General features: G+C 31.8%; 1 protein-coding gene across 1 annotated transcript; it reads right to left on the bottom strand.

Annotated features, from left to right (window-relative positions):
* Nucleotides 1-12,148: 12,148 nt before the first annotated feature.
* Nucleotides 12,149-13,766, bottom strand: LOC107844770 (non-specific lipid-transfer protein 2). The gene is made up of 2 exons (XM_016689118.2): nt 13,292-13,766; nt 12,149-12,386 (listed from the first exon to the last, which is right to left on the bottom strand). Exons 1-2 carry the CDS (start codon nt 13,618-13,620, stop codon nt 12,377-12,379), a joined length of 339 nt encoding a protein of 112 aa, XP_016544604.2. The 5' UTR covers nt 13,621-13,766; the 3' UTR covers nt 12,149-12,376.
* Nucleotides 13,767-20,770: the final 7,004 nt, after the last annotated feature.

Below are 20,770 nucleotides of genomic sequence, written 5' to 3'. Positions count from 1 at the left end.
ATTTGTACTCCCTCTCTAATTATGACCCTTTTGATTTTCACATGTAATGAATTGATAAATTTCACCTTTTAAAGTATGCTATAAATGTTTTTGGCTATTGTTAGATGATTTTAGATTGATTGTGAATTAAAGAGATAGAATTAAAGAGATACTTGTTGATAAATTTGAAGATATTCATTGAAGAATTGCAGAGTTTACTATAGAGTGATTGGCCACCATATGTTTGAGAATTAAAAGATGAGAATCTTTGCATAAATTATCATGTATTTTGAATTACAAATTCTCTTGCACTGTTTAAATGATTTGGGTGGTCCAAATAACATGATTTGAATAGAGAGACTGTGACACGAAACTGTATAGCTTATACGGCTTACAAGTCTTGGTATGATGATACTATATCAGATGAATGTCATAATAGACTCAGACCATAATGGACACTAGAATTTTTTAGACATTAGACCACTTTTCAGAAGGATTCATGATTTAAAATGTTAAAAATGGGCTTAAAGAGAGTTAGATGGTTACCTGAAGAAGGCGTTAGAATGTAAGGGCTCATCACTATAAACCGAGTTTTTCCGATTCGGGTGATATGATTGGCTAAGGCCAATGTATACTTGTCCTTGAGACACTGGTATACTAGACTAGTATGTAGGATCCCTATCCTTGTGGCAAACTTGGATGTGGGGGCTTGGCTGATGAGTTAATGGTAGACCCATATAGCCTGTGGGTACTAGACTTGTAGGATTTTCCATCCAGTTCAGATGTAAGATAATGAGTGAGTCATGATTTCAAAGAATTGTTTCAAAGTATTTTAAATATGCCCATGTGTTTTCTTATATCGTATGTAAAATGATATATGAATTGCTCTCTTATGTTGTATAAAAGTATGTTATTTGGATTGCTCTGCGTACTAGTACATATGTAGTCACCCCCTATATTTCAGGATCCGAGGCACAGTCCCAGGGTCCCGCTAAGCAGTTGATTATCTGTTTGGAGTTCGCAGTTGGTGAGGCTACCTTATTTCGAAAGGCCTTGGTTGTTAGGCATTTGCTATTTTATTTTATTTTATTTCATGGTCTGACTAGGGGACATGTCCCAGTTTTTAGATAGATGTTGGTTTTCATGTTACTAGAGATTTCGCAAACTACTGTCATGTGTTTTTAATGTTAAGAAGTTCCTTTCGAATTGATCAGTTCACTTATGAGATTGACCATGTTTTTGTATGATAATTTTCCACATATCATGATATTGTATGATCACTGTGCATGACTGCCAGATAGAGATGGGTGCCTGGGCCTTATGGTTTGGAGTGCTCATCGTGGCCAGGGCCTTGGCTCAGGTCGTGAAAAAGCGACGAATGCACAATCTAACATAAATCAGTACATATATTAAACTGATGATTAGATCATTCAGAAAAATCATTAATTAAAATAAAAACTTAATTAGAACTAGACTTACTGCATGCCTCGGGGGATTGAAGAGATAAAAAAATTTTGCATTTTTATCAGTTTTGGCCAATAACTATCTCAGGATTCTTGGACAGGAAACTTCTTTCGAGTAGTTCACTTGTTGTCTCAAATAAGGAATGGCTTCAAACACCCAAGCCTATAAAATAATGCCAATAAATCTAAAGCATTATTGAATAAAAAAATGAATTATATCATAATAAAAGAAATATTTACCATGAAATCCCATGGAAAGCCATATAAGTTGACTGTCTTTGGCGTTAACGGAGTCAACAAAATTTGACAGTCATTTTGAAGCTTTCCTAACCCCAAGGATAGCTGTTAAATGCCTCAAGATCCTCGAAGCATTTTATTAAACCAAGTGGTATATTGTTGTTAAAGTCTCTCGCCCAAAGAATATTAAGTACAAAGCAAGCACAATAATTGCTTGTGCTTCTTTGAAAGTCTTTTACCTTTCAACGCTTCTATCAAATTTTGGTTTTTGAAGCTTGGACCAACAAGGGACACCAAGTCTTCATTACATGACCTGCATTTTCCTTTTTTGGGTTAGAATAGGTATAACTTGAGAAGGAAAAGGAGGATAATATTTAGTCCAGTAATTATGGCAAACTCCTTCCAAACAAAACAAATAGGCATGCCACAGTAATTTATCCACACCCCATCCATCTTATCTTTATTTTCATTCATAAACCTACGCTTGAGAAGATCATTCACCATTTTTAGTTGGAAACGAGCATTGTTGTCCTCCAAAAAATTAAGATATTTCCCAAAGCAGTTGACCCTGAAATAAGCATCCAAATTTTATTCTCAAAGTATTCTTCTGAAGGCGTCAAAATATTTTCCCATGGCTAACTTAACCACGAAATTACCCGTTAAATCTGACACCATCGCACTGTATTCTCACAGGATAACTATCAATGCTGAAGGTTTTGACCAATTCTTCGATGGAAGGGCTATTAGCATTTGGATCATCTCTTTTGAAATATTTTTTCTCCCCATGTTCATTATTTTTTGCTTCTAATTAAGATAACGCTTGTAAAGCAGGCTCATAGAGTGGTGGGTGTAGCCTAGCTGCTTTACTTGTTTATTTACTTGGACTTAATTCGGTTTCTATTTTTTGGGAGCCATATAATCTAAAATAACAAGAACATAAAATATATTGTAATTGATTAATGTATCGTTAAAAAGGATAACAGTATATCTAACATATACAATAGTAAAATAACAGTTCCAACAGATCACATATTTGTTGCACCAGGTAGGTTATCTGTTGCAACATATAACCAATCTATTGTAATAATAAAAGCAGATCAGTCATCTGTTGAAACAGATGACTGGTCTATAAAATAGATCAAATATTTATTGCAATATATGAGTGATTTGTTACAACATATAACTAACTTGTTATAATGGATGAGTAATCTGTTGCAACAATAAAAATAAATCACTTATCTATTGAAACAGATGACTGGTCTTTGCAACAGATCACACATTTGTTGCAATATATGAGTGACCTGTTAGAACTATTATCAATAGTAGATATTATTTAGATTTCTTCCAATAGAAGGGTCGTCTATCACAACAGATGAATGACCAGTCAAAAAAATTATGTCTTGGACATGTCCTGTTGGAATAGTTGATAGGATTTTATCCAACAGAAGGTTCATCTATTGCATCAAATGATTAATCTGTTGCATTAGATTTTTTATTCGATGGTTTCTCTGTTGCATCAGATGGTAAATATGTTGCATCAGATGGTTAATCTGTTGTATTACATTTTTTATCGGATGGTTCTTTAGTTTCATCTGATGGTAAATTTGTTGCATCAGATAGTTAATCTATTGTATCATATGGTTAATTTGTTGCATCAAATTTTTAATCTAATGGTAAATCTGTTGCATCAAATAGTTAATCTATTGCAATAGATTTTTAATCTGTTAGTTCCTCTATTGCATCATATGATAAATCTATTGCATCAGATGGTTAATCTATTGCATCAAATAGTAAATCTATTGCATTAGATTTTTAATTTAATGGTTCCTTTGTTAATTAGATGGTTAATTTATTGCATCATATGATAAATTTGTTGCATCAGATGGTTAATCTATTACATTAGATAGTAAATCTATTGCATCAAATGGTTAATTTGTTGCATCAGATGGTTAATCAGTTGCATTAGAAGGTTAATCTATTGCAGAAAAAAATAGGATTATTTTGTTCAATAGAACAACAGTAATATCACCATTTTTACCAAGAACAAGAACAAATCAACTCAGTAACGGTCCCAACACCAAAAACACCAACATTGGTGTTTTATTTGTACAAACAAAAACAACAAAAATCAAACTTCAAAAAAATACAACAAATAATAAAAAATCATATTTCACTCCGAAAAGAGAACAGAAGAAATACCAGAAATTAGAATTTTATTCAGACCGCATTTCAAATTAAATCAACAATATTGAAATTCTTAACCAATACTAGAAGAGAAGTTGGCTCAAGTTCCTCTTTTTTTTCAAAACTAAAAAGGCCATAATTTTTTACCTGTGAAAGAAGAAAAAGGATGATGAAGAACTCAAAGCTGTTGTGGACGGAGAGAGGTTGTCACGTCCATTGATGGTTGAAAGTCGATATTTGTCATGAAGCCTAACTATTTATCGTGGGAGGTTGAAGTCGTCAGAGATTGAAAGGAAAAATTTACAAAATTGTTGGTTGGGAGAAACTGTCGAGAGAGAGAGGAGAGACAGGTGATTCGGAGAGGAGAGGGGTGTGGGTTAATTTATATTTTTGAATAGATTAGAAAGTTTTGAAAATATTAATCAAGTTCACAATTAAACTAATCAAGTTTCTTAATTATGTTTACCCCTTTAAGCTGGTTAATGCCACCAATCCTTCATTCAAGACTTAAATGACACCTTTCCTTTAATTTTCTCAACATACATGGGATATTGTTAATTGGGGCGGCAAGTGGGATAGTTGAGTTGGACTTTCTTTCTAATCGGGCATATTCCTAGGGGCTTCATTTCATCAAAAGTAGGTTATACGAGGGTGAGCGAATCGTACCTCCAAATTACAACTAGGATGGATTGTAATAATTCAATCTTGCAAAAGGACCTTACAAAGGGAACAAAGTTCAGACCTAGTTCAAAATATGTAAAAAGTCTTAAATAACATAGAAATTAGCTTTATTGTCGCAAACAGAAGTTCTATGAAAGAGAAATATAATTTTTCTTTCATACTTCGCAGCACCAAGTTGTTTGGCCAAAGAGTCCATCACAAGGTTGAATTCTCTAAAAGCAGTGTCCAACACTAAAATTAAAAAGAGTCCATATTAGGCTAAGATGGTATAAAGTAAATACTCCCTCCATTTAATTTAATTCGTCCTAAATTTACTAATTTGATATATCATTTTACTTGTCATTTTTCATTAATCAAGACAAGATATATTTTTTTCTTTTTTACCCTTAGTATTAATTATTTTTTCTCCAGATTAAAATGTAAACATCATTTAATAGGGATACTATGGTGAAGTAATAATGTTATTAATTTTTTTAAATCAATGTTCAATGTCAAATTGGGACGAGTAAAATGACATGGAGATAATATAAAGTTAACATAGGTCAGGTCTCACTCCTTCCACTTTAACACAACATTTGATCAATAGATATTTTGGAATATTAAATAGATATTCTTAACTTATTTATAAAGTAAAATTAAGGGATATAAATGATTTTGACACTTACATGGATAACACAAAAATAAGTGTTATTTGGATTTGTCAAACACCAAACGCGCCGGATTTGCAGGTTGGGGTGTTAACATGAAGCTTGAAGTTTGGCAATCATTTATGCTTATTAAGATGTTTCATTATGTTGAGTTATTTAATTTCTTGATCCTAATTATTTGATTTTTTGACCAATTATCGAATATTATCTGTGACTCGTTCATTGGACCGAAGAGAAAATTAGAAAGCGTAATAAGAACAAGCAGAACATGTTCGTGAACCTTATAGGATAAGGTGGATACAAATTTATCCTTTAACCTTTTTTAGTTTATACAGAAGAAACATACATGCAATTTACTATTAAAAGATGACAAATACAGGCATTAGGGATAATCGAGTAGTCTTAAAGTATCAGCAAGATAATTAATAAGTGATATCAAAAAGCAACTAGGAACTCAGAAAAGTAATTAAGTGCACGATTGAATAACTCAAATGGATTGTTAATTTGTGATGAACCCTGACTTTTGCGCATATGATTAAAACCAAATTATTCTCAACTTGCTATAATTTTTATTGTCTTCCCTAATTAAATGTAGTAGCACAGTGGAAATCCCAAAATTTCTTTCTGAGTAGTTAAAATAATAAATCAAATTAAACAGTTAATCTGACAAGTCTATGTAGATTCGATAAAAATGTACTTAACATCCTATATTATTTGTATGATGTCTGTAATTTGCACTTACGTGTACATTTGTATGCAACAAGGTAGTGACTATTTAGATGCCCAGCCATTGTGATACTCGAATTTAAGTCGTGACTAATTTGATATAAGAGCTTAGGCTTTAGAGTTTTGTGATCCAGGAAGCAATGTCTTAATTAGTAGATTCTGATTAATGAGTATGTCATTGACCATACTTACATCTGGGGGCCTGCACAGAGATATTAAAAAAGAATTCCTTCCTTCATTCATTCATCTTGTCTCGAACAATAGAACTGAATTGAGGTTTAATCCTTAAATATCTAATAGTGAAAAATACATTTTTGTTATGAAATATAAAGTAAATACAATAATAATAAAGAGAGAAGAGGAGGATATTCTTTATTTCTCTTGAGGGATCAGAGATCCTAAGATTCTTGATTAAGAATACAATAAATAAAACTCCTTTATTTATTAGGGACAATACTCCTAGTTTTTGACTAAAAGACAGATACTTCAAATCCTGATAGATATCAGTTAGATCTTGATAGATCTTATTAAATCTTGATAGACATTCACTATAATATAAATACATTTATAACACTCCCCCTTGAATGTCTAGATAGATAATGTGCCTCGTTAAAATCTTACTAGAGAAAACTCAGTAGGAGAAAAAAATTGGTGAAGGAAAAAGAGTACACATCTCTAACAATACGCATATAGGTTGCCTCATTAAAAACCTTACAAGTAAAATCCAGTGGTACAAAACCTTGAAAAGGAAAAAGAGTACAATGTGTATTAACTGCCTCTAATAAGAACATCCTTGAACCTTTGCATCCCGATCTTGTGCACCATCTTCTTAAAAGTTGCAATTGGAGGAGACTTGGTGAATAAATCAGCCACATTGTCACTTAAACGAATCTGTCGCACATTAATATCACCATTCTTTTGTAGCTCATGTATTCAAAAAAGCTTTGATAAAGTGTGATTAATTCTTTTTTCTTTTATGAATCCTTCCTTAAGATGTGGCTATGTATGCTGCATTATCTCTGTATAAGACTGTGGGTGCATTATCATATTTCAAACCATATTTTTCTCGAATGAGAGATATCATGGACCTCAATCATACACATTCTCGGTTAGCTTCATGAATAGCTATTATCTCATCATGGTTCAATAAAGTGACTAGATAGACTGCTTTGTATATCTCCAAGATATGATAGTGTCCCCACATGTGAACACGTTGCATTCTTGAGAACGAGATTTATGCGGGTCAAATAAGTACCCAATATCAGCATGACCAATAAGGTCGGGACTACAATCCTTAGAATAAAATAAACTCATGTATTTTATCCCATTTTGATGTCTCATAGTAGGAGAAGAAATATGTCTTGCTTAAAAAATTGACTGAAAAAGGATATATCAGGCCTTGTAGTATTTGCAAGATGCACTAGTGCACCACTTGCACTAGGATATGACAATCTATTTCTTTTGAAAACTCTCCAAGAGTTCCAATAATTTTTAAGCTATAAGATTATATAATATAAGGATTCTAAATAAGTTTTCCAGAAACTTTTATATTCTTCAAACATTTTGAATCCTTAGAAAGTGTTCATTTAAATTTTGTTATGTGACAATATTCAACATTTCATATGTGACATCTTCAAGTGTCTGGACTGCAAATCAAATAAGTTTTACATTTACCAATATGTATCCTTTCATGTCACTTGATAAATATTTCTACATCAGCGTGCTTAAGTTAATGTAGAATCCGGATCCGCATAATCTCTCACAATATTGCGCAAATATTATATCAAATATATTGATGATATATCATTTCTTATCAGTTCACAGTGTGACATAACATTATGAGATCTCATCACTTTATTACTTTCAGTTTCCTGAACCTCTCATAGGTTTCATAAAGTGTTATGTCATAGGCTCTTCAAGAGTAGATTGTCGTCTTATTATGATTATTTACTCCATATTATTTTTAAGTATTATTTTATTTAGAATTGATTAGTCTACCATGCTTGACGCGTGCATAGACTTTGTCCTTTAGGGACACAAAATAGGAGCACGTGCAGCTTAAGCATGAGATGCTTTCGACATTTGACTTGAATTATCTTTTGAATGAGGATCTCATGATAATTCCTAACATATTTCATAGATGCTTATCATCTCTCCCTTATGTTAGAAAAACTAACATGCATCTCAATTTACTTTAGAGAATACATCTTTGTACATCATGGTATATTCATTAATCGTATACCGCACATTAACTATTAGATAAAATAATTGGTTCTTGACCTTGAACCAATTAAAAGGAAAGAAATAATCATAATTTATTGGTCTAAGATATACAAGTGTTATTGTATGTAACATATCATATTTCAGACCAATACGTGAAGCTTTGTTCTCATTGGCAATGGTTTAGCTATTTATCAAAGGCGAATTTCAATGTCAAACCATTATCATCAAGATGAATTGTCTCGATTACACAATCTGAAATTATGTTCTTAACTCAATTCTATTGAGCAAGCAACTTTGTGAATGTCAAACTGCAGGCTGACAATAAACGTACAAGTGATCATCTTATATCGATGCATCTTAATAGATCACATGACTGGTGAACGGGCCCTTTTTCACCTTTTATACTTTTCAGATTTTAAGGGATCCAGTCCCAAAATTAGTTGGTCCAACCAATATATCATGAGAACAAGCAACATTAACAGTAATGAAGAATTTTCTGATTCTTCAATATATGTTTAATGCTCAGTATGCATATTTTGGGATGTCGCAATCATTCATGTCAATTTATGAACTTTTAATCCAGTAAACTCCAAGTTTACCATGATATGTGCTTTTGCTTTAGTAAATTTCAGATTTACTATTACATGAATAAATTTCAAATTTACTACTTCAGAAATAGATTTCAAAATAATCTTTCTTGGTTATTCTACCTCATTCGGAGGTAGGTGAGTTGTTATACCATCATAAGTGCACGCTTGCATTAACAAGGTTCTCATTCCCCAGGAATGAAATATAATTGTGCCTTAAGCCTATCAAATTATGATAGCTTATAATCTTTCAAGATCGAGGCATGCAAACATGTGAAAATATTATTATTTTATCCCTTTTTCACGTTTATGTGTATTTATTCAATCACTTATCTTCTTTCAGATATGTTATATACTTCTACCACATTTACTTCAAGAATGGAGTATATTCAAGAGGACATGTTTCATGACTTTTCATGAAATACACATTATTTTTCCTTAGCCATCATTATGTCATCAATATGGTGCATTGAGCTTCAAACTCAACGTCTTATCTATTTAAAGGCGTCTTAGACATAAATCGATTATCTTAGCCATCATTATATCGTCAATATAATGCATTAGGACTTTAACCTGATGTCTTACCCTTTTTATCGTAGTGAGATTTGAATTCGTTGTCTTACAAATTTGCTCTTCGAATAAAAAAAGAGTGAACTAATGCTAGCAGTTATACCGATATTTATAAAAATAGTTGAAATACAAGAAAGTGAACTTGTGCACAGTTATATTAATACTACTGAGCATGATATGTAATATTTAATTATTTTAACATATGTTATGATAATTACAAATGCACATATTGAAAAATCACGACACACATAGGCATGTTTTGATACATTACACAAGATTTTTGCAATTCACATATATAGTGTATGCAGCTACATGCTGTGAAATGTAATATCTTACAAACAAACTATACTTACGTTACCACTTAAGACAGCTCATAGTTACAATTATATGTATTTGTAATATGAATTGACACATTAATAATCTTACTATTCCTTACAAACTTTCACAAAACTTCACTGCCACACACTTTATTACAATTGTAACTCCTATACATAATATGTAATTACATAAGTACTTAAGAGTTATATATGCACAACTATTTTTCATACTACTACAAATTTAAACAATGACACATAGAATTAGTCTATGCATAATTAGCATAACATTGATAGATTAATGATAGCGCACAGTAATAACACAATATAATAATTATAAAAATCGAGTGTTGATAAATGCAAAATCAGATCATAAAAAGCTAAGTCCAACAATGATACTTAATGATGAATCCACACACATAAATGGAAAATAATATTCCCTGAAACTTGCAACATGGGAAAATTTCATGACTTTGCCTTATTGTCCAATTATTCAATTGGCTAAAGCTTCGTGTAAATTATTCAATTGGTTAAAGTTTTGTGTTGATAACGTGTTATAAATATAAATAAAGAACAACAAGAATATAAACAAGAACAGGAATAAATAGAGAGAAGAGGAGGAACTTCTTTATTTCTCTTGAGGGATGAGAGATCCTAAGATTCTTGATTATGACTACAATGAATAAAACTCCTCTATTTATAGGGGACAATACTCCTAATTTCTTACTAAAAGACAGATACTTCAAATCCTGATAGATATTAGTTAGATCTTGATAGATCTTATTAGATCTTGATAGACATTCACTACAATGTAAATACATTTATAAAAATTTTAAATATTTTGATTTATTAAGTTTTATACACTACTAAAAACTTGGTTATTAGCCACCAAGATTAGCGAGGGATAAATTGTATGTAACTATTGCAAGGGACTTTGTAACGTTGTCCCTTATACAAGTTAAATATTTTAATTTTCAATTTTTTTGAGAAAGTAAAGAGGGACGTCACTCGCTAAATTATGATGATGATAAAAAGCAAGTTAAATATTTTAATTTTTAATTTTTTTGATAAAGTAGAGAGGGATGTCCCTCGCTAAATTATGATGATGATAAAAAGCAAGTTAAATATTTTAATTTTTAAATTATTTGGAGAAAGTAGAGAGGGACGTCCCTCGCTAAATTATGATGATGATAAAAATAAAGTTAAATATTTTAATTTTTAATTTTTAATTTTTTTGAGAAAGTAGAGAGGGACGTCCCTTTCTAAATTATGATGATAGTAAAAAGATGATATTAAATTAACTATCGCAAGAAACTCTCCCTCGCTAAATAATAATGAATAAATTAATATTTAAAAATATATATATAATTATTATTATTTTTTTGGTTGGTACCAACAATGTATTTAAAAAAATGAAAATGAAACATAAGTTATCCAAGGAATCCCTCGCTACGACACATATAACGGAAGTCTCTCACTAAATTAAATATATAAATTGAGTATTTAATAAATAACTATATTATATATTTACCGAAAGACAATAGCAATGATATCAATTTTTTGATCTCTCGATAATTCCTTTAAAACTTTTTTTCTCTCTTCATACTTTTATATTACATTTCTCTCTCTCTCTCTCTACATATATATATATATATATGTGTGTGTGTGTGTATGTATGTATGTATGTATATGCACTCCAAAAAAATGTTATAATATATTAAATGAGTAGATTAGAAAGTGATAATTAGAATAAGTAGAAATATTTTAGTGACATTTTTAATATAAGCTGATGATTTATTAGCTTATAATTTGACAATGGAAAAAAAATATTATTAGTAATTAATTAGCTTATAGTTGATACTATAGTAAGTAGAAGTGAATTAATGATATTTTTGTACAATATTATTGATTGACCGTCTTATAATTTGATAATTACACTAAATAGATCTGCACTACAAAATATTATTGATTAATTAATTTATATATATATATATATGTGTGTCAATAATTATAGTAAAATAAATGTGTATCTTTAATATATTCATTAAAATAATATCTATTTATGAGCTTATATAATAGTTAGACTAAATATAGTGTATTAGTGATTTTTTAAAAATATTATTGACAACGTTGACAATTAAACTAACTGTAAGTATATTAGTGATATGATTAAGAAATATTAGTGAATGATTTATTTAGATACTAGAGAGGAAGGGTTCATGTTAGCACGGGTCCAAATATACTTGAACTATCATGTGTGTGTAGGTTTCATGCTTGAATTATTATAGTATTTATCAAAACAAACTTCTAACTAGTAAATGCAATTATTACTGTTTGAAAGTTCACGTATGGAGCTCAAACAATTAATATTTAGGTGTTTTTAATAAATAATTGGTGATAGATCAAGTAAAAAATTTATATTCTTAATAATTCAGATATAAAACTCAAAATATCAAATTATTTTAGCTGTATTTTTCACCTTTTATTGTAGCTATAATATGTAAAAGAACATAAAAACTGAAATCGTGAAAGAGACGTTGAACTAAAACTGATATTATATATTATCAAGATTGGATGGTAGAACAACCAACCACCAAAGTTTTATTACAAGACTTGACTATGACACAAAAAAGGGGAAAAAAAGACAAGAAGACACGACCCATAATTAAGCAGGACCAAACTCGATCCATATGTATCTTATTCTTTGCCGCATGATGGCACAACCACCAATGTTATGTGGTGGCGAACTGCACTATTCATCGGACTCACTGGACCCTGCATCGCCACGTTAGATTAAACCAACATTAACCAACAAATTTACTAGCAATATGTGCAATAATTAGGAAAAATATATAGCAAGCACTGAGATCTGAAGTTTCGATTTACTATGTTGGTGTTACTTCATCTAATTTACTTTTAACAATGCGATCTAGCACCAATTCCAAACATGTTAGACATACTTCTTCGGTCTTAATTTAATTTATGTCATATATATTTTTTTGTTGTTGTTTATTTAAAAATAATATTATCTTTCTATATTTGGAAATAACAAGAAGCCTAGTACAGTCCCGTAAGGGGAATATATTTAACATTAAAATTTTAGTTTAATCCTTATTGAGATGCTTTATAATCACAAAAATAATTTTTTTGTTGAACTCTATATCTAGTCCAATGGTACTACATAATAAATAGTTATAGACCAGAATACCATATTTCTTTGCTCTCATTTTTACCCTTGAGATTATTTACACCACACAAATGTCTATAACTTCTTTTACTTAAAGACCAAATGTTTCACAACTCTTTCTTTCATTTTTTAACTTCGTGCTCAAACAAACATGTCCCACCACATTTTTAGTCTATCCCGAAAAAAATGTCATATTTTTTTACTTAAAATAAATTTAACTTCAAATTATTTATTTACTTTTAGTAAAATTATTTTTGATCACATAAATGTATTTAGTTTATTTTAATCTAACTTTAAATTTTTCATTTATTTTTAATAAGATCGATCACACAAATAGCTACAGCTTATTTTAATTTGACAAAATATTTCAAAAGTCTTTTTTAACTTTCTGCTCAATCGATTATCACCGTATAAATTGTAACAAAAGAATACAAAAAAGTTAAGTCATTTGCAATCCCAGATTCATTATGTTAGGGAAGAATTATTAACGTACTTGCTGCAGTCAGTGGAGAGGCTAATCTTGAAGGGACTTGTGACACCACATGTACCAGGGAGAGCAGCAGCTTTGCGCATGTCAATGCCCTTGATTGCAATAGCATCTGCTTTTAGGCAACTGCATGCAGTCCTACGGTCCTGTGTGGTCTTAGCAGAATTCAACAGACCTTTAACAACATCACAACACTGACCCACAGGACCACGATTCTGCAAATAAGGGAGGCACTTAACCACGCCAGCTTGAACCTGACCGCAGGTAAATGCCTCTACATGGGGTGCAACCACCACCATGCACAGAACCAGGAAACATGCAATTTTGCCAGCCATTTTTTTTTTTTTTTTTGATTTCTTGAAAGAAATGTATTTAGAGAAGATAATTTAAAAAATGTTTTTGCCTGAGTACTGTAGTACAAAATCTAGTGAGACCTTTGGGTTCTTATAGAGAGGAAATTGGAACCAAATGACCAATGGAATAGTGGGAGAATTAGCTGGTAGCTGAGCTATTAAATTCAATGTTTTTTTGTGGTAGTACTATCTTATCCTTAATTAAATATCTTGAAAAAAGAAATGGTTCTCTAATTGTGTAAAACTCCATGTATTAAAACAAGGATAATTTTGAAAGAAAAATTAATTCTTCTTAATTATGTCAATACGACCTATTTTGAGATAAAATGAAAAGATAAAAATGCCAATTTTATTTTGGAACAAAGGAAATTGTACATAATTACATAAACATACTACTATTGCGGTCAGAAAATAACATATATACTTCTATGGTTATATTGAAGGAAAAAGGTGCAAATATTTTGATGGTGATTCCACGTATAAATTTTTCAAACTCAAATTTACATATATAAAAACTAAAAGAAAATTATTTCAAGTCAATATAGCTGATTATTCAAATTATTCTTAAAAACACTATGGTTGGCTCTCTCCAAACAGTAACACGTTTACGTAATGGGACAGCGGAAGTTTTAAATTCTCATGCAAACAAAATTAGATATCTTCAAATATTCAAGTGATTTAAAAGCTACTGCCAAGTGATGAGCGAAATTTTTTACTTGTGCAGTTAGCTCTACTAGCAATGCTAATTAAGACGTTGCAAATTAGGTTGACGTGGAAATGCAATTGATATTCTCCAACACAATATATTGATCTTTCATAAAGAAATCAATAATATCAAGAACTTGTTAGGGAATGCACTTATTCTCTATTTAAATGTGTAAGAGTTTCAAAAGGCATCTATAACGTCGTCTGTCATTCTACACATTGCTTTAAAATTTTGGATTAAATAGTCAAATTCTCTCAACAAATCTAAGCCAAATCACTATAACAAGAATGACTTTTAGCAAGAATAAATATGCACTTTAACAAAAAGTGTTAAATCTTTTATTGTCTTTAGTTAATTATCATTAAATTCAATATCGCTATAGACTTTAAGAATGCATGCAATTGCCATCTAATATAAAATTGCCTCTAAAAGCATAACTTAGCGACATTAAGCTTTTACCGTTAATTAATTATCGCTAAATTTTTTTTTTTTTTGGATGCAGTGAATGTTATAGCCCTTTCACATTAGTCTTCTCTTGATTGCTACTATATTAGGACCTCACACTCTAAAGACAATCTGTCAAAGTCGCTTTAGGATTCACTTATTCCTATCCCAATCCAGGCTAGCCAGTAAATTTATTTCGAAATTTACTCCTTAACTTGTAAAAGCTATTCTCTTTAAGCTCTAGGTATATTTTACTGAAGAATGAAAAAGTCCCATATTGATGGTAATGAGATGGGTGATCATTATAGACGAAAGACCTTGTAACGACAACTAATAAAACATCTCTATAGAAATCCTTGCCATCAAACCCTAAACCTTGACTGAGAACCCCGGCATCATGGGCTTAACGACCATTGGCCAGCTTTCCCTGATCGAGGCTGAGCCAACAGCACCAGTAGCAGTGGAGGAAGTTCTGAAGATCTCTTATGTTGACACTCTAAAACCTGCTAAGCCACAATATAAGTCCATTCCTTTGAAACAGATAGCCTACCTTCATGGAGAGCCCAGAATTGTTTGGAAGGAAGAGGAAGTGGAAAATGATTATCAATGAAGATTGGCAATTTGTTGTAATAGGTAAATTCTCTTATGGATGGCTGAATATCCATGATTTAAGGAGACTTATTCCTAAGAAATGTGATTTAAAAGGCGAAGTGAATATTGGTCTTCTAAGTAATAGGCACATTTTGATCAGGGGTATAAGAATGGATGATTACGTACATTTGTTATCAAAACCAAAATTTTATGTTACACATAATTATTGGTCTTGTCCAAGGCGCACTCATAATGGGATACCTTGTTTGATCCGGGGGAGGAGACATCGATTGTAATTGCCTGGATATCCTTTTTGTCATTACCTCCAATTTTTTTTAAAAAAGAAGCAGTGTTCGCATCGACAACAACAGTATGGAAATCTTTGTAAGTGGATTTAGCAACGAAAAATAAAATGAGACCTAATTGTGTAAGAGTCAAAATGGAGGTGGACCTTCTTAGGGAGTTCCTAAAAAGGATTAATATAGGGATGAGAAAAAGGAATGGAGATATTAAACAAAATGAGTGAGAATCAGATATGATTATGTGCCCAAGTATTGTAAAACATGCAAGCTGCACGGTCATAATAAATAGGAATGCATTGTTATTCATCTAGAACTGTATCCAAAGGAGAAGGAGATGAGGAAAATAAGGATTCAAACAAGGATCATGGAAATACAGTGGAGACACAGAAAAGGAAGGATGGAGATGAACAACTAAAAAATAATAGATAAAAGGCACCACAGGAAAAGGAGGGGGTTTTAAAGAACAAAGAAGGAGGGAAGCATACAAAAAAGGAAAGCAACAAGGAAAGGCCAGATATGAGTGAAATCCAAGACCTTCTATGAAGAAAAAATAAATAACCACAGGCAAAAAATTTAGGGCTTTGGTAGAAAATAATGTAGATGGGAAGAGTGAAAAAACATAAGAAACAGGTACAAAGGAGAAGGGGACAAAGGGTCAAAATAACAATACAAATAAAAAGGATGAAATACAGGAGACAAAAGGATACTAGCTAATGCAGAGAATCTAGTAGCTTGAATAAGCAGTAGGATGCTCTAAGTACTATCAGAAGTGTAGCACAACAAGTTAATACATAAGGGAATCAGAAGAGGTGGACAAAGTTGTAATGGGTGAGTCATTAGCATACCATAAGAAGAAAGTAGATAATGAGGAGGGTGAAAGATCAGTGACAGCTGACAATAGCTTTCAAAAACCTCAAACAAATGATAAATAACAAGGGGAAAGGATATATGATCAAGGTAAAGTTTTAGTATCTCCAAAAATTAGTTTCTTATCAGGTAAAAGAAAAGCTAGACAAACAAAATGCAGAAGAAGGTGAAAGCATTGATCTTAATGTTGAGAAAATATATAGCGAAGGAAATTTGTCACCTAGATAGATGGAGAATCAAAAATCAAGAACTAAAAAGGGGACAAAACCAAATTTACCTCAGACACAAATGAACACAAGAAGGAAGAAGGGACCATCTTTTACATCTGATTAATGATTACTAAGGTCATGTTTTGAAATATCAGATCTGTTAATACTCAAAATTATTTTAAAAGATTCATAAACTTGCATAAGAGACACCACTACTCCTACATGTATGTATATATATATATATATATATATATATATATATATATATTAGATCCTTTTCAAATCCCTGCTGAACTAGAGAATTATAAGAGGAAATTAGGCATGCCTAATACTAGAGTGAATTGTTCAGCAAACAAGTGGATTTTTTGGAAGAATAACTAGGAGTAAAAAGGTTCTACAGATTCTATACAAGAATTAACAATCCAATAGCAGGTAAGAGGAACTAATAAGGTACTTTACATCATTGTAGTGTATGCAAGATGTAATTCTTTGGAAAGGCTTGAACTATGAGAGTATTTAGAAAATATGTATGAGCAAGTTCATGTTCCTTAGATGGTGGGAAGGGACTTTAATGTGATATTGGATGATTCATAAAAGCTTGGGGGTTTTTCAGTTACATGAAAGGAGATAGTAGATTTTGCGAATTGTGTCACCTCTTGTGGCCTTAATGAATTGAAATTCATAGGGAGCATTTACACTTAGTGGAATGGTAGAATAAAAGGAGACTGTATTTTTAAAAGGCTTGATAGAGTGTTATGGAATAATGAGTTTATGTAAAATTTTCCCAATAGTGAAGTTCATCATTTGATTAGTTAGGGGTCAGATCATGCTCTTTTACATGTGATTTGTTATGTTTCCCACGGCAGGTGGTGAAACCTTTTAGATTCTTAAATTTTTGGGTAAAACATAAGGATTTTATGAAGGTAATAGTAGAAGCATGGGTAGTGGAAATTAGAAGATCTCCATTTATAGTTGTTCATACCAAGCTTAAAGGGTTAAACATACTTTAGAAGAGTGGAACAAGAAGACTTTTGGTAATGTTTTTCAGAAGATTTCCACCCTTGAGGATTGTCACGATCCAATTTATGAGTCATAATGGCACCTACTAAATCTTGTTAGTATGTAAGCCAAACCATAACCCAGAGCTAATTGCAATGGGTTAACTTGGTGGAAAATACCCTAAAAGGATGAAATAGACATTCAACTCATATATAAACAAGGCAAAAGAAAGAAAATGAGAGAAAGTCAACAGTACAGATAACCACCCCACAATCTAGTAGAGCTAATACAAGAGCTACTATAAATACAATCTAAGTTCTAAAATAGTCAATACAATCTATCTCGAAACAAAAGACTAGACATAAATAAAATAGAAGGAAAGAGGCAACTCTGACTCTAAGAGCTTACCTTATCTTCGAAATCTAACATGATGTGATCAATGAATTAACGGCAGTAACTAGTAGTCGATATACACCATAAAAATATAAAAGTGTAGTATGAGTACCAAAACATAGGTACTCAATAGGCATATCGATCTTCTGAGCTGAATAATGATATAAGTACGATAAAATGCAAGATAATATAACTAAGTCAAGAAATAGGAAAACCTAAATCAACTCCCACATTATTGTACAGAAATGAGTAAATAACCAAAATAATAACATAACATAAGGAATCAAACATATGCAACTATAACTACGAAATTGGCTCCCATAAGTCAATAAGTGTGAAAAAGTAAATAACCAAAGCAGACCCCCAAAAGCCTAGAGGGTACAATCAACATAGTATAATCCAAACCACTATTATCTACCAATTCCCATGATACAACCAGAATCCATCCTTACCATGCCTCATTATAATTATTTTCTCATTTTTAGACTTAGCCCGTATTACAACTTCTCAATTATTACACCTCAAAGTACTCAATGTCATACCATCAGTATCTTGACCATTATCATAGTAAATTTCTCGAACTCGTATCGATAAGTAAGTAATCAATAACATAGTCATCCTCCAAACTCAAAATTGGTATATATATATATATATAAGTAATGTCATAATCATCTTTCGAACTTAAATCGAGTGCATACGTCATCAATATCCAAACTCAAACCAGTAATTATATCATTATTTTCATAACCAATAGCATAATTACTAGCATAATTGGTACAATTAATAGCATAATCAATAGCATGATTACTAGCATAATCTTTCAAAGCCACCCATCATAGCCATCAAATGGCAAAGTTTCTCAATATTTTCACCAATAGCATTTTCAAGGTGTAAAATAAGCATACAAAAGGTTTTCAATAGCTAACACAAATCTTGGCTTAAACATACTATAGCATAGCTCAATCTAAGAGGAAGAGAAACCTAGCCTACATGGACGTCAAAAAAGCTCAAAGAATTTGCTAAATTACCGACTTTTCTTTCCGAGAATCTTTCGCAAGGTGCCACACTATCCAAAACACAATCCACTTGTTAAGATGAGAACAATGTACTCATATCACACTATTGTGCTTCGGGTCCAAAATTAATCAAAATTTCATGTGGGCCCTCTTTATGAAAATTACATTTTTGAAGCCAACCCAACATTCCATTATACTCAAGGAGTAATTACCCTCAAGCCTGTCTAACAGGTGATCTCTAGATCTGATAATAAGATTACTCAATAACTTTATGTGGGACCATGCCTATCTAGCAGGTGGTCCATGAATCAATAGAACTATATAAGTTCCTCACTGAGATAGATGACTTTATCTGACAGTTCTGATTTCTAAGTTCTTTTCTGAAGACTGATACTGAAACTATAACTATAGGAGTGCTCACTTAACCGACATGCCCCAAATCTGAACTGGTGGGGTCTACCTATAACTGCAGCTGAAAGAGTGTCAATACCATGCCATGGGTAAAGACCTCTCTGGTAAAGCCTCTCTAACGGGTAACCCTTGCAAGAAGTCAAGCCTAAGGCAGTATAATAGTCAAGCCTATCTAGCAGGTGACAAGCCTTTTCTAACGGGTGACTCCTGTATCCTATGATGGCTACGCAGTTCTGGAGTTCAGGGATTGCTCCTAATGACTCTGCCTCTCTAACGGGAAGTCGACATCCCTACACTCGCTCGGTGTTAGCTCTTACTCCCAACTAAAAGACCCTAAATTGATTCTTAACTTAAACTGAATTGAATCTGATGCTGATCATATTTCTTTAATAATCTGACTGAGTTAATCTGAATTTACTTGGTTCCGTATCTGACGGAATACTACTGAATCTCATTATCTGACTGATGATACTGAGCTCAGGATAGATTACTCGAATACGACTGAAGACTGAACTAAACTCTTGCATATTACTAGATCTGAGTTGAGTACTGAATTGAGGCTAGAACACTAGCAATACCAAGATTATTGAGAATACTAAGATTTCTTACGTTCTGTATCTATCTGAGAATACAAAATTCTATAACTCACTGAGTTCTGAGAATCGCAGCTTGATTGAGATTATCGAGAATACTGATACTGTCTCTAGACTGTAGCTCATTTATCAGGTATAAATACCCCCAAGACTCGATAACATAAAAGTAAAACATATCCATCCTTGAATAATCAAGATCATGAACGTTCATTCACCATTACAATCACTAAAGCATCTCCTCAAGCATTTAGAAATCATAAACATGTGATAGTATAGGGAGATATGCTATTGGCTCATACTCTATTCAACAGGGTCTTATATCAAACACTCGGCATGTATTAAAGTCTTAGCAGGTATCGAAGAGCATATAATTGGGGAATTTCATGCTATCATATCACAATTTATTCACTAAGGCTTTTCAACAAACACTTGGCATGCATGGGTTTGCACACAATTGGGGATTTCTAGTCCACATACTATAATGGATCTAATTCTTTCACATAAGCATTTTATCAAACATATGGGGAGCATGCTTTGCCTATTCAAAAATTTCTACACTTAATTGACATGAACACATCACTTAGCACGCAACTTGAAGAGG

Source organism: Capsicum annuum, chromosome 10 (genome assembly GCF_002878395.1).
Source record: "Capsicum annuum cultivar UCD-10X-F1 chromosome 10, UCD10Xv1.1, whole genome shotgun sequence".
NCBI classification, from domain to species: domain Eukaryota; kingdom Viridiplantae; phylum Streptophyta; class Magnoliopsida; order Solanales; family Solanaceae; genus Capsicum; species Capsicum annuum.
The sequence above is the reverse complement of the archived record's forward strand: the minus strand, read 5'-3'. Positions and strand labels throughout refer to the sequence as shown.

Bases quoted from the DNA above. Each gene is read 5' to 3' on its own strand.
- LOC107844770 (XM_016689118.2), bottom strand. From the start codon at position 13,620: ATGGCTGGCAAAATTGCATGTTTCCTGGTTCTGTGCATGGTGGTGGTT.